Genomic DNA, 14,375 nt, shown 5'->3' with positions numbered 1-14,375 from the left:
AGTGACGGTGAAGTTTGTGGGGAAGAAATGGACACAGATGGCACAAGGCAGGGTTAATTGAAGAAATGTTGAAGATGACTTTATTCCCTGATGGTATGGCATGTATAATGATGGTGACTCAATTTTCTGATGAACCGCTTGATACCCATTATGTCTACTACATGAGATCATGAGCAAAAGTGTAGAGACAATATGAACCACTGCGATTAATATCTGTCTGTATAAAAAACATACTCGCCTGAAGAAAAGACGAAGCAGAAAAGCTTAGAGAGAATGGTGTGGGGTCGCAACCTATGCGTATCTCAAAAACTTGCCCTGCACAGTCATTAAAACTCTAGCATCAAGTTTCGTGTCAAATCGCATGGTCTCCTTTCTTTCGCGCTCGACTGTACATATATGCCCGTGCTGCCAAACTGGCGATCACAGATCACAGACTCACACGATCACAGATTAAATGAAAGCGCAGACTTTTGGGCGATTTGGATTTGCACGGCAAATAGCTGTTGCATTGCTTCATCTGATTTTTCTCTCTGTATTCGGCTGCGCAGGCTCGTACGAGAGCTGAAAATATATTTGTGCGTAGTAAGTCACTGCGCCAATCGGAATTTCCTCGTAGAACAATTTTGTAACGACGAAAGCGATTACACCTTGCGAAAGGGTCACGCTACCTTGCTGCTTTCCAAACAAACGCTATAAAAAGAAAGTACAGAACAGGTTGACGGGAGAGGAGGCACGGTAGGTGCAAGGCCACCCTATTTTCCTTCTCTCTACCCAGGATGCTGAGGCACAACAACTACGCTCTCGTTCTGGCGCGCATTCCCTTGACCGCACTAGCTGCCTCCGCATCGTTGCCCGGGTGCCCTATAAACAACAATGTTTTTGCTGGTCGGCGTGCTCATTGCGTTCAGCGCTTTCGTGGTCGCACTCTTCAGGTGAGAGAGCAGCACGCTTGCACTGAAGGAATGCGTCGTTGAAACGTAAACCCTGCTCGCAGGTCTCTCTGTGTTCGTTTTTGTACTGGGTTCGAATATGCATGCATCTCTGTTTACAAGAGAACATAGCAACATGGAGTCGGCGCCTCCATACTCACAACAGCTAGCTGCTACCTTCCTTCCTCAGACGCGATGTTCTATCGGCATTACTTAAATGCGATACTGTATGTAATGTACGTAATTTTATTTTTCTTGATAAGCTGTTTGCTTCTTTCTCTGCAACACGAAGAACGACATCGTAGTTTACTTTTTACATCATTGAAAACACTTGTACGCTGTTTATTTTATGAATCAATTATTTGGGACTTGAATTTCATATAGGTTAGAAGCCATCCCTCGCACTCTGTTGTTATTTTACATTTTGAGGGAATGAAGCCTCGCCAACACGCAGGAAGTTTACGTGCGTCCTAATTATGAGCCTGTACAAGCAGCTCACTGGTAGTTCTCATGGTCACTGTCATTGCTTCAAAGCGACAGTGCTGTTGCCCAAACATCCCGAGAGAGAGAGAGAAAAAAAAAAAAACACTCGCGGTTCAATATTTTGACGCACTTTCGAAAAGCGAGTTACTTTCGTTCATATGAATGTAACTCGGTTTACTCTGTTTATTATTTTTTTTTTTTCGGTTTAACGTTTCCACTGTACAGCGTGCATAACTGAAAAAGGTCGGTGGTTGTTAGTGGGTACCCCACAAAAAATTAATAGACAGCGTATACACTTCCGGGGGTACACGCATGTACTTTCAGGTACATTAGACTGCACTGCATGATAATTTTAATTGGAAGGGTTTCAAACAGCACCGAAGAAAACAGTTATCAAATTTTGTGTAATGGCTTATCAAAATGGAGAACGACTAGTTTTGTTGCTACAATCAACACTAGAGAACGGCGACCGAAATGTGTCTATCGAGGTGTTCACGAATGTCACGAATATTTAGGAGCGTTAGCGCGACACGGAAGAAAAACAGGAAGTTTTTCTCTGTTTCTTTTTTTTTTCAGCTCCAGACAATTTTATATGGCGGCCTGAAACACAATGTTACAGTTGGCCTTTATGTAGAGGTACAAAAAATCTTTATGCTGCAGCCATCTGGGAGAAACCATGCGTACACGCGCCAGGTGCCTCCTACAGACAAGCGCTTAATGACCAGCGGTATTTTGAGCCCTGCTTGTCTGTGGGTATGCTGCATCGACTGATCAATTACTTTCAAAAAGCAATCGCTGTTTCTCCTTTCTTTTATTCATTTATTTCCGCCTTTGCTTTGCAAGCTCTTTAGATATGTGCTCATAGTGGCGTGCCTCGATCCAATATATGAGACATCGGCCCAATTCACAACACTTTATTGCAATGTCGCTAAGGGTCCCATGTCGCAGAAAATTCAGCGTCCTCGTCGTTGGCCGTGAACGAAAAATATCGAGGGAAAATTCAGGAGCAGTTTGAAATGTTCAGATCAACGCTAAATTTCTCAGGGAAGTTCCGTTCCTGAAGGAATGTAATTGAGCGGAAATGAAAACTGAGTCAACTTTGAGTTGGGGTGTAGGTCGAACGCAGGATTTTCGTGTTGCGAGACAGACACACGCTCATAATTCGCGATGGCTCGCTGGTTCAAGCTGAATAAAGGTAGACTTACTCAATTCGCGATGCGAACGAGATCCGGCAATGCAACTGAGTTCTGATATTAATAGGGCGATGCTTAAATAAGCTCCTCGATGTTTAAAGCATGCCTCATAGGAGCCATGCCCGCATGGGCACCATACATAATTCTATGAAAAGAATAGAGTTCTTTATGTCATTTTTTACTCATCTGCAATAAGAAACTTTTTGCCTCAATGCTGCTGTTGTCACCGAGCCTATTTGGCATGTTTTGTCTAGGGTAAACCTTTATTTCTCCTCCTCTCTCCCTTGTGTTTGTTTTATCAGCACTTTCATTTTTTTTTCCCCTGTTTCATTCTATGGTCCTTATTATAGTTATTAAAAGCTAGAGCCTTCAATGGCATATATTGTCGTTCGCAGAGGGTGTCACACTTTGCGGCTACCTTAGGTCACGTGGTGCACCCAAGATGAAGGCCACCATAAGTCAAGGTGTACCACCCTGGGCCCACGCCACCCAAAGAATACGCTTTCGTTGCGTGTAGGCGGTAGCTGGCAGCTGACATGGCCGATCACTAACTCACTAACTGGATGTAGGGCTTCCTGACATTACGTTCAGCAGGCACTGCCAATTCGAGCCTCTCCTTTCATATGGGAGGGTGATATCAGAATCAGCCTGCCAAGACCTTGCACTCACGTTATCTCTAGGCCACACAGGCACATTCATACGGCTCGGTTAAAGCGAGGTTTTATACGTTGGCTGGTGGCTTACGCTATCGCGTCATACCGATCCAGAAGACCACGTGGCGCCTTTCATTAGGCGCTTCCTCGAATGCCGCACCACACAACCTACAGAAGCAGACGCAGTAAAACAAGGAATCAGCGAAGTTTCAAAAAAAAGTATTTCGCCTTATCGCACTTTAGTGGTCCAAAGTGCCACACAATTGTTTTCTCTTTGTAGATTTTTGTGAACCTACCATTACAATGCCGTAATCGACTGCCAAGCTCTATATTCCGCCGCATTTTATTTCTATTTCATTTCTATTTGTTGGGAGCTATGCTGCTTGCTATTTTACCCAAGTCTCTCTTTTTTCCTGCTTCTGTGTTCTGTACGTCTGTTTGTCTTACCGTACTTTCTCTGTCACTTTATGTATATCCGCTGGCTTTAAGAGGTTGAGGATGTTGCTGACTGCAGGTGGGCTTAGCGTTGCCTCCAATTAATTTATATATTCGTTGTTTTGCTGCTGTTCCTTGCTTTTCCGGTTTCGCTTCCTGTTTTTGACATGTTTGCTGGTCTGGATGTTACCTTCTGGAGAGTATTTTTCTTTTAGGCCAGCGTGAACCATCTTGCGACTCGACCCTGGTTTACACTTTTCTTTATTATTATTATTATTATTATTATTATTATTATTATTATTATTATTATTATTATTATTATTATTATTATTATTATTATTATTATTATTATTATTATTATTATTATTGCACTGTATTATTAAATGTTTTTTATAGTCGTGAGCTCTTGCTCCTTTTTATAAATTTTTAATTGGCTTCAAGCCCACTCAAGCTGTTGCTGGTAGGGGCTCCCTCTCCTTTTTGTTTTTTTTTTTTTTTAATTCTTCGAGAGGACAAATAAAATGGGTAAAATGGATTTAGCCGTAACAATGGATTGGGTCGCGGCGATGACACGCATATACAGAAGGAAACGGGTGAAATGTGACAAAGCGAGCGGCTACAATCTACGCTTCGTAAAGCTGCTCATGCGCTTAGGTAAAAGGAGAAAATATTTATAGATGCCGCTCTTAACAAGCACAGGCCATTAAATGAATGTACCATGTGCTTGGAGCACCTTGCCTAATTCATTAAATTTAGTTCCTGACGCTCACCCTATCCGTCTTTACTTTGCACTCGAAACTTATTAATGACTTCAAAAATTGAGAGCCATAAAAATATGCAGCAATGCCCTAAGTGAATGAACTATTAAAGGTGTACTCAGTAACAGAAATGAATTATTTTGCCTGTACCTAAACGCGTATAATAGCGATCTTACGAAATTTCCCGATGATGCGTCGATATTATTTGAAACGTATCGAAATATGAGACAGCAATGACAATCGATTTGCTAACACGAAGTGAACTCCAAGAATACGCTCTACGTCGTATTGCTTGCCGAGCTGGGAAGAGTAAATACAATCTCCAGCGCATTTTTTATAGCTTTCGAACACTTACTAAAGGAACAATATCGCTGGAGATGCCCCGTAATTTGCGTCACAGTACATTGGCAGCGGATGCTATTTATGCAACGATGCAAGCGCACAGGAAAACTAATTCATAACGCGAGGACTGCACAGAAGCACACGGCTAGCAGACGACGTGGCCGGCTTCGCCCCCGGATTAACTCCGCCAATAGTGGCGTGGCCGTCGCTTTGCACGGGGCGTATACTCTCTTTACATCCTTCTTGCCGAAAGCCGATTCTCTCACTTCAATGTAATTATGCTTTGGTATCGTTTCCAGGTGGCGGCGAAGACATTTCTCCTATTTCAAGGCCCTCGGAATACCTGGCCCTGAACCTAGTCTGCTGTGGGGAAACCTTCGAGAATATCACAAAACGGTTAGATTCAGCCAAGATATGTTTGCTTCGAATAGATCGAATTTTAAATTGTGATGCCGGAAAATCAATTTTGATGCAACTGCACACTAAAAAGGAATCGAAAATTAATTGTCTACTCATTTTAAGGAAAGCGGAGAGAAAGAAAGGCATTCCATCAAATCCCGGCTCTTCGATTGGCGTGAAAAGCAAAGCGTTCGTGTGCTGTGCGATGTGACTTCATGCTAACGAACCCCAGGTGGTCTAAATTTCCGGGGTGCTCTACCACGGCGTCTCTCATAGGCTAAGTTGCTTTTGGTCGATAGACCCCATAACCCAACACGAAACCAAACTCCGAGCGCGCAAGCCACACCTCCACGCCGAGCTCACGGAAAACAGGTTATAATTCTCTTTGTCGACTAATGATGCCGTCGACTAATGATGCCGAGGGTCAATGATGCCATTGACACTCGGCCGAGGATATAGAAAGGTGTTTGCTGTAGGCTCTTCAGGCAGACTCCCTGGGCGTGGTGGCTAGCGGACACCCGATGTGTGCTAAGCGAACTGTTTCCAAACATTAGGCGGGCTCGCGCCACAGATAGCAAGTGTTGGAAACGTCAGGAACAGCGACAAGAGGATGGTACCCTACGGTCTCCTTGATCTGATCTGATCTGATCTGATCTGATCTGAAGTGTAACCTTAGATGTTTTTGTTTTTTTTATGCGTCTCTGTCTGACGTACACTTGTTGTATGAAACCAAGAAATGTCGTTTAAAGCACGCAACCACTATATACAGAGCATGGAATAGTCGTGCCTCGTTAATATGGATCCTTTGGTTTCCCACCAGTTTGGTGGGAAACCAAAGGATTCATTCATAAAGCGAGCCATTCATAGTAGCGAGTCATGAATAAAAACGAAAAGTGGTTTATTGAGGAAAAAATTGTAATTAATGACTGCTTTTGTAATTAAATTTGTAGTAAAAGCCACCTAACTGTCGGTGCTGCCACCTTCTCCGTGAATCCGTTGACTCGAAATGTAATGTCTGTTGTTAAACCTTGTTAGCCATCCTCTTGAATAGCTGAAGTCAGTAATGCCCAGACAGAGCGTCGAATATTTTTTCTCAGTAAACATCACCCTGTTTTACAGACCAAAACATTCCTAAGTCATCACAGCTAAAACCTATCAAGACGGAGGAGAAGGAACGGTACGTACCCATAATGTTGCCGAGGCAGCGAGCCGTCTCTTGAAGTATTTCGTCGCTCAAGACAGCACCATTCGCGCGCACATTCCCGAACCACATTAACAAAGCTGACTCCATTTCTTCGAACTGTGCTGGGTGCTGTCGGACTGTGGTTGACGCCGCGATGCCGACATTGAGCCATTTATCGGAATCCTGCAGTATCGATGCTACCGTCGACCTGGGAGGCTGAGGCCTAGTTTAACTTGTGCCCAGTCTTTCACGGCTTGGATTGACTGCGATGGCGTTTGCCGCTTGTATTCACAGATTTCCCGCTTCATGCCAACGTTCAGCTCTGTTCTTTTGCCTAACTCCCGCCACGCCTAAAGTCAGACTAACGTTGAGGGTTGCAGGCTCCTACTTCTTCGCACTTTTTTTTTTCCTGTTCTTCTGATTCTCTTTTTTGCCTTGTACTGTTTCCGTAAGAGAGCGAGGGAGTTAAGTTGACCGACTGCTATGCAGAGGGCTTGTGGCTTTTGGTACTGCCTTAATTGAAGGTTAGTAATTTGGCAACTTGAACGAAGCACGGTGACTGTATTCGAAGAGAAAATCAACAGTTAGCCCTGCCGCGCCACGGCCTTAGCACGCAGCTGACGTTTTACTCTTGTTTTTTCTTACGGTGGCATTATTACTTTAAAGTCTTATCTGCTATTTGCTGATTTCACCAAACCATAAGCGATAAATTAGAGCTAGTCGTACATAATGTCATCTCTGCTTCCATACATCTCTAACAGAATCATTTCAAGGTTCTTGGAAAATGGTTGGAGCAATACGGCGACACTTTTGGGTAAGCTATGCGCTGGATCACGGTTTGGATCATGTTAAGTTTAACAGATGTGCACCAAAAATAGGGGTGTCTTGGTTATTTATTTGCAGTATACGTGCATATACTGTAAAAACGGGAGTATATAGGTAGAACTTTTTTTTATCATACGAAAGAGAAATGCCGACCCTCAAGGTATATGACGGTCACTGAAGGAAAATCTATGGTAGCCATTTAACAATGCGGGGCTGAGGTTAGTGCCCTTTCTTACTGTTGTCATCATCAGAAAAGTGACTGGGCGAAGCTAAATAAATGGCTCAAAAAACCATTGAAAGGTAGAATGCGAAATGTTTATGTTGGATGGGTGTTGTACGACAACCCGACCACCTCGGCCGGCCACCTACTATGTCAAAATTCTTTCCCTCCCGAATTCCCCTACCCACACAGAGTCGCATGCCAGCGAAATCTAAAGGCCGGCAAAATTCTCTGTTTTTCCATTAAAGAGTCTCTCTCTCTCTCTCTCTCTCCTCCCAACTATTTCTGACCGGATGTCCTTGGCATAAGTCTCACAAAAGAAATGGTGCACAAAGGTTTTAAAAATCCAGCATCCGCAATGCACTGCATAACACCGATAACGATGCATTGTAGCGTATGGAGATCGAGAACGCGTCACTCGACTCGATTTCGGATGACTTCGAATAACGTTTGCGCACTTTGTAGCCGTTTCCTATGTAATTTACGTACGAGCATTATTTAAATGGAGAAGAAAATAAACAGTTTCATCAGTGTGCAGAGCCTTTACACTCACATTTGTTTCAGGATAAGGGGGATTTTCAGTGTGTTTGCCATTCCGTGATTTGTTGTTATTGTTGTTGTTTTTACAACTACAGTAAGTTTGGGGTCTACCCATCGTCAAGTCCGACCTTTCTTCTTGTATTTGCGGTACTCGTAGTACTTGTATATGTACAAGAATGTGCAATCTACCAAATGAAATGACACTATTTGTCATCAGAAACCAGTACAATAATGCGTGTGAGCGTGCATTTTTCAATTGAGTTCAATATTTACTGTGTGTTTGATCTTTCTTTTTAATTTTGTCCACCTGAAAAATGCGCTCACAACACCATTTTGATTCATGGGTCTCGAATTTAAAGTGTACCCTCAGATATTCCTTTCGATTTGCAGATTTTTCGACGGAGATGTACCATTTATAGTAACGAAAGACCTGGATTTTTTGGAATATGTCCTGGTTCGCAACTTTCAAAATTTTACAGATCGGGGCGTAAGTTTTCTGCCAATGACTCTTTGAACTGCGTTATACAACAGATGGGCGATGTTCATGCTTGATTGTCTTTTTAATATATACACGCATGCATCTCCGCGTTGTATAGCGTTTCCAGTCCTACATCCGCGTAGCTAAAAAGTTTGCACAGGGTTATGAAACGTTATGAATCTTCTAGCTCAGGGACCATCTTAGCACCTTTACATTCTTTTTCTTCTTCCTACTTTATAACTGTTGGCCTACTTTCCGTTATTATATCTTGATTTCATTTTTCTCACTGCCAGTGCCTATGATGTACCATTGTAGTTTTGAAACGAGGGCTAATTCCAGTGCCTCATTTAGTACTATTTAAAATGAAACATCGTGAAACGTGAAAGATTCGAAATATTTGCGTAATAGCGCGTTCCCAAGGAAACGGTTCTAGCCGCATGGTTTCGGCATTTCGGAGGGAGTGATCGGTAACTAAAGGCAAACCATCAAATGGAGACGGAAAGGTGGTTCCGTATACCTTTTTGTAACGAAGCAATGGAGACAGTGTTTTTCCCTCCCATTGTCATCGCTCTTTTTACACGAAGTTTTTGCAGATGTTTTGTAGAGACATTTACTTAGTAGTACTACCCCCCTCCCCCCGTACACGTTTTACTCGCCCGTTAGGAAAGGAGATATATAGACGCTCAGCGAGATATCTATAATTGAGAGTAAGCGTTAGCTCTTCGTCCAGACGGAGTAGCCGCTGCCGTTGGCGGGTTGAGATCGGGCGAGCGGATGGCGACACACTCCGTGGCACGATCCAATTCAGGGTTAAAGGGTTCCTAATCATGTTTACGTGTTTTCTCTGGTCAACGTCTAAAAACAATAATTAATGCACATATATAGCCTTTTTGTAGTGGATCGGAAGCAAGCCACCGCCTAAACATTGAAGTGCTTCCATCAACTTCACCTTTGTATGCCCTTTCTAAGTACTAATAAACACAAAAATCAAGCGGCCGAACTGTCGCACACCTTGTCCCCTTCCCCTACCAACTATTACTCCTTTCGAAACCTCTCCTTGCCTATTGGATTGGTTTGGTAAAACTTTATTTCCCACAGTAGGGGTCCTGAACGAAATTCCTATACAGCTCTCTGTCTCCCTCTTCTCCTACTATCAAAGTTGAGAAGCGGTCTCCCTGTGTCCACTAGGCTGCCTGACATCGAAGGCGTCGAACGAAGAGACGCACGGACAAAGATATTTCTTGCACGGCGGTTCTAGTGCCAAGGCATTAGGCAAATTTACGTTAGCATGCTTTTCTCTACTAATTATGAAAGCTTTGCTTTCTAGGGCAATACCAAATATGAGTATTGTTTTGGCATTGTACTGAAGTAATTTCTCCGGCGATTCTTTTTGTTTAATTTATAGTGAGTAGCTCGACCTTGTGAGTTTACTGTGCAGGTTGTGATGCCTTCACAACGCTATGACTGTTTGTTTTTCACATGTAGTACGCATTGTGATAGCATCCGTAGAGCCTAAACAAGCAGCAGAAGGATTCTTTCACCATACTTAGACAATTTTTAGCGCTACAGTTAGCAGAAAGTTAAACGATACAATGCACGCCGATGTTTCTTAAAATATCTACTATCCTAACTGAGTAAGCCGATAAAACTGAGCCCATATCACATGCTGTTAGGTCTGCAATGTTCACTTATTGCATTTGATTTTTTTTTACCCGAGACATTTGTCCGACAGCTCATCCGGAATCGTCGACTCTTGCACACAACCTGATTTGATAGTATCCTTTAAAAGTCAATGCTGTAAGGATATGTCTGAAACACGTGATTTCTTCGTCAGTCGTTACTAGATGTGTGAGCACATCTCCAGTATGCTTCAGTGCTAAATCTCTGCGGGCTAAAGGATCCTTAATTGTGTTTATGTGTTCTCTGTTCAACATCTAAAAAAAAAAAAAGAAAACTAACGCACAGTTGTCCTTCACAGCTTACGTTGGTTATGGAGAAAAATCATCCTCTCCTGGGCAACGCCATCGCCTATGCTGACGGCAAAAAATGGCGAAACATACGGCGGACAGTCGCTTCCGGCTTTACTCCCGCGAAACTGAAGCAGGTAAGCCGCAGGTGCCTGACGTAGGAGTGGAAGCCATCTCAATACGTTCGCGACCACTTGAACGACACAGATCACTGATCGTGCCTGATTTAAAGCTTGTTGTTTTGACAACATCAGTTCACATTCTTCACAACTTTAACCAGATTATTTGTGGTAGCAGGGCATAAATTAGTGCCCTGTACAAAAAAAAAATAAAATATTTGTGTGGAAGACAATGCAACTGTACCCTTAGAATACGTATGAGCCTTAGCTACAGCGAACGTCAGCGCTTATCATTAGCGAGAACCAGAAAAACTCGTTGACCGCTCACACAGCAATACTCGGGTGGAAATGCACTTTTTTTTTCCTACATGAGGACTTGTCTTAATAGCAAGTTGCAAAAGAGTAAAGCGGTGCAAAAATTTAGAGAACAATCTCATTTCTACAAGAACAGGCAGGAATCGCTCAATGATCAAATTTTCTTGTCCGCATAGCACATACCTGACAGTGTTGGCGGAGCGTGTACCAAGTGTACAAATTTTCTGTCAATGAAACGTAAAAAAAAAGAGGGTTTTGGTTTGGTCGTGCAAGCAGTTACACGCATTTGCTTTCTCTAGAGTGGGAAAATAAGAACGACTCTTACACTTCTTGAAAGTATACAAGGCGATGCTAAATTTATTTCTATAAAATGACATAAAATGACCTGTGAGTTATAGCACTAGCAGCAAAGGATGGTATTGCCAGGCACTGTTCGAAGCAGGTAACGAAATGCAGTTCACCTGGGTCGCATAAAAGGTTTTTATGAATGACAATTTCGTCTGATAATATGATTTTAAATTTATGAATGCGTATTTGTATCCAGATAATTTTATGGTGTACCGTCTAAAATCTTGTCTTCTCTTGACGCACAAGATGCGTTTTGTCGTTTAGCTTGTTCCTAAACACCTTATTCTGTTGGCAGATGATGGCGGACCTGAAAAATGGTGCCGACATATTCATCGACATCGCTGAAAACCTGGCGGCCAGTGGCCAAGAGATGAATGTGTATCATCTCTACCAGCGGCTCGCGATGGACTACGTGGGCCGCGCAGCTTTCGGCGTGAATTGCAGTTTCCAGAAAGGACCGGAAAACGACCTGGCCGCTGCCGCTAAAGTGGTGCTGAAAGGAATCATGACGGGTCCCTTCCATTTCATCTGCCGTGAGTGGAAGTTGTATGCATGCTAAGGGTCTTTTTGGTTTAAGAACATAGTTTTCAGCGCAAAGGCACGCGATCAAAGGAAAGAAGAAGGAAGACTATAGGGACGAACACAGCGCTCACTGACAACTGTTTATTTTTCGACGCACACAAAAGTTATATACAACCAGACGCGCAGGCGCATACCGTGCCAGGGAAAAGATAAATAAAACGAAGCGCATCACACCTTTTATCTCAAGAACTTCGAAAGGAAAATCTTTTCTGCGTTGTACAAAACAACTGAGGTATCGCTAACACAACCTAACCCAGCCCTCTGAATATAATATGCTTCTGTCGTTTCACGGGTGGTTTTTAATTTGCTTTTGCTTAAAATCCTGACTCCAGAAAACAGCGGTGTACAATCCTTGCAAGTAGCGCAGTGCGTGAACGGGTTAGCACCTTCCTTATTCTTTAGATCTCTTGCGTGCTCCCTGAGCCGGTCGTTGATGCAACGCTTTGTTTGCCCGATGTACGATCTGCCACACGTCAGGGGAATTTCGTACACTACGCCAGTGGCACATTCCGCGAAGCGGTTCCCATGCTTCTGTTTGCACACGGGCTCTTTATTATCCCCGGTGATGCGTCGGGCCAATTGGCCAAGCTTCCTAGGGTTGGTTTGTGGGGTTTAACGTCCAAAAGCGACTCAGACTATGAGAGACGCCGTAGTGGAGGACTCCGGAAATTTCGACCCCCTGTGGTTCTTAACGTGCACTGACATCGCACAGCACACGGGCGCCTTGCTTTTCGCCTCCATCGAAAAGCGGCCGCCGAGGCCGGGATTCGATCCCGCGTCCTTGGGAACAGTAGTCTAGCGCCGTAAGCACTGCGCCACCCCGGCTGGGTGCAAGCTTCCTAGGGGCTGAAAAGACCAACGGCACGTTGTGCCGGTTTGCCACCTTTTTGGGGCAGTTGGGCGAAATAGGGAAGAGAAGCAGCGCAATAGAGACTGGACACAGAGAAAGAGAGAGACGTGTCTTGTCTCTCTTGCACTGTATCGCTTCGCTTGGAAGTCTGACTGAGCTTGTGCGGACGGCCTTGTTTGCCGCTCAGGAACACACGGGCATATAAACGGCGTACATCACACCCGTTAAAGTTAATATAGACACCTCTACTCCATTCATATTTGCTTTAAGTATTTTTGTTTTAACAAGCAGTGAATCTAACCGTGACAACTTTGCTTTCTTTTCTTCAAGAGAGCACATCTACGCTAGGGGCCATAATGAAGCCACTGTATTGGATGAACATGCTACTAGGCGCCTACGTTGCTATTGCTCTCACAAAAGAAACCTCGAAAGTGATCGAACTCAGAAGGAAGAATCCTAAGGTGAGTGCAGTGCGGCCATACATAAGGCGTTTTCCGTTACGAGTAGTGTTCGTGCGCATTTGGTAGCAACATGCATAACAAAAAAATAAAAAAAAACACAACTGGCAGGAGTGCTACATCGCCTTGTTGTAGACCTAGGCGCCTTTCTTTTTCTAATGCTAAACTACGATTATTCGAAAAATGTGCACGTTTAGCTGTAAAAATTAAGAAACATCAAGCTTTGCCTCTCACAATGACTAAAACGGCCCGTACGGCCCATAAATGTCACGTTTCAGTTAACATGTAGCGGTAATATAAAAATGAGAGAAATAAGAAAAGATAGAAAAAGAAAAAAATGGATATAAGAGTACCTCGGGATGGTAGAATTTTGCCATATGTGCCACGCAGACTGAAGGCAAAGTAGAAAACCCCATTCTAGTTCCTGAATGACATAGATATTAAATATGCGTTCTGGTTTCACTTGGCCTGCTACATTTTTTGTTTCCCGTTGCTTATCACAGTGCCGAAGGCCCGACGTGCTTCAGAACTTGTTAGATGCAGAGTACCGTGAAGACAGCTCGGCTGTTGACAACAATCCTGTTGAGAATGGCAGAGAAGTGGGTAGAACAACTCAAAATGACGACCTCGCGTCCCCTGTTTGTGCTGTTAGACAGCACAAAAAAACAGGTGAGATCAATGTGTGAGTACTTCAGATATCTTTCAATCCCAGCACCGCCAAACCTCTCTCCCCCTGTCCCATTATCTTCACAGGAACAAGGGCCATTTCCAAATGGCTAGCACCTGTTTACTTATTTAACATTAGTGCTGCAAGCAGAAGCGGTTTCCAGTTCAAAGCCTTCCTTTTCGATTTTGACTAATACACGCCTTCTGAAGACTCCTAAATTGCTGGACGCTGCGAGTGACAGTGATAAGAGTGGAAACTGCGCTTTCCAATGCTGCAGGACGTGAGTAGAACGAGGCGAAATGTGACAGAAGATGCGAAATTACAAGATGGTAAATACATTTTCCTGCTTCTGTTAAGCTGACTTCCACGCATGCTGATTTTTGCTCTGCTAAAAACGAAAGGGAAGCGGGGTATGGAACCGCCGGCTTAAGAAGTGCAGAGGCACTGCCTGCAGAGGGAGGTCTTGTAGCATTCATAGAACAGCGCGTACCCTGCGTACTGTTATACCGCAAGGCAAGAGGATAGTCTGAGTTGCTCGACACAGGAATGCGGTATCTAAATAAAGTGGCACCATGCCAGTGTCCTGCACTGATCTACGAGATATGTACAGTCTCTGTCAAAAGTTTAAAGC

The 14,375-nt window shown here is 43.7% G+C and overlaps 1 protein-coding gene across 1 annotated transcript in view; it reads left to right on the top strand.

Annotated features, from left to right (window-relative positions):
* Positions 1-14,375, top strand: part of LOC146191415 (thromboxane-A synthase-like) — a 58,359-nt gene that overhangs the window by 31,132 nt on the left and 12,852 nt on the right. The window contains exons 12-19 of the mRNA XM_084600322.1: positions 868-932; positions 5,093-5,189; positions 7,137-7,189; positions 8,351-8,447; positions 10,417-10,542; positions 11,483-11,720; positions 12,950-13,080; positions 13,581-13,680. Coding sequence (XP_084456448.1) covers positions 868-932; positions 5,093-5,189; positions 7,137-7,189; positions 8,351-8,447; positions 10,417-10,542; positions 11,483-11,720; positions 12,950-13,080; positions 13,581-13,680 — 907 coding nt within the window. The remainder of the gene's footprint in view (positions 1-867; positions 933-5,092; positions 5,190-7,136; positions 7,190-8,350; positions 8,448-10,416; positions 10,543-11,482; positions 11,721-12,949; positions 13,081-13,580; positions 13,681-14,375) is intronic.

Source organism: Amblyomma maculatum, chromosome 4 (genome assembly GCF_055883805.1).
Source record: "Amblyomma maculatum isolate TAMU_Amacu chromosome 4, ASM5588380v1, whole genome shotgun sequence".
Classification (NCBI taxonomy): Eukaryota; Metazoa; Arthropoda; class Arachnida; order Ixodida; family Ixodidae; genus Amblyomma; species Amblyomma maculatum.
Note: the sequence above shows the minus strand (reverse complement) of the source record. Positions and strands in the feature narration are given on the sequence as shown.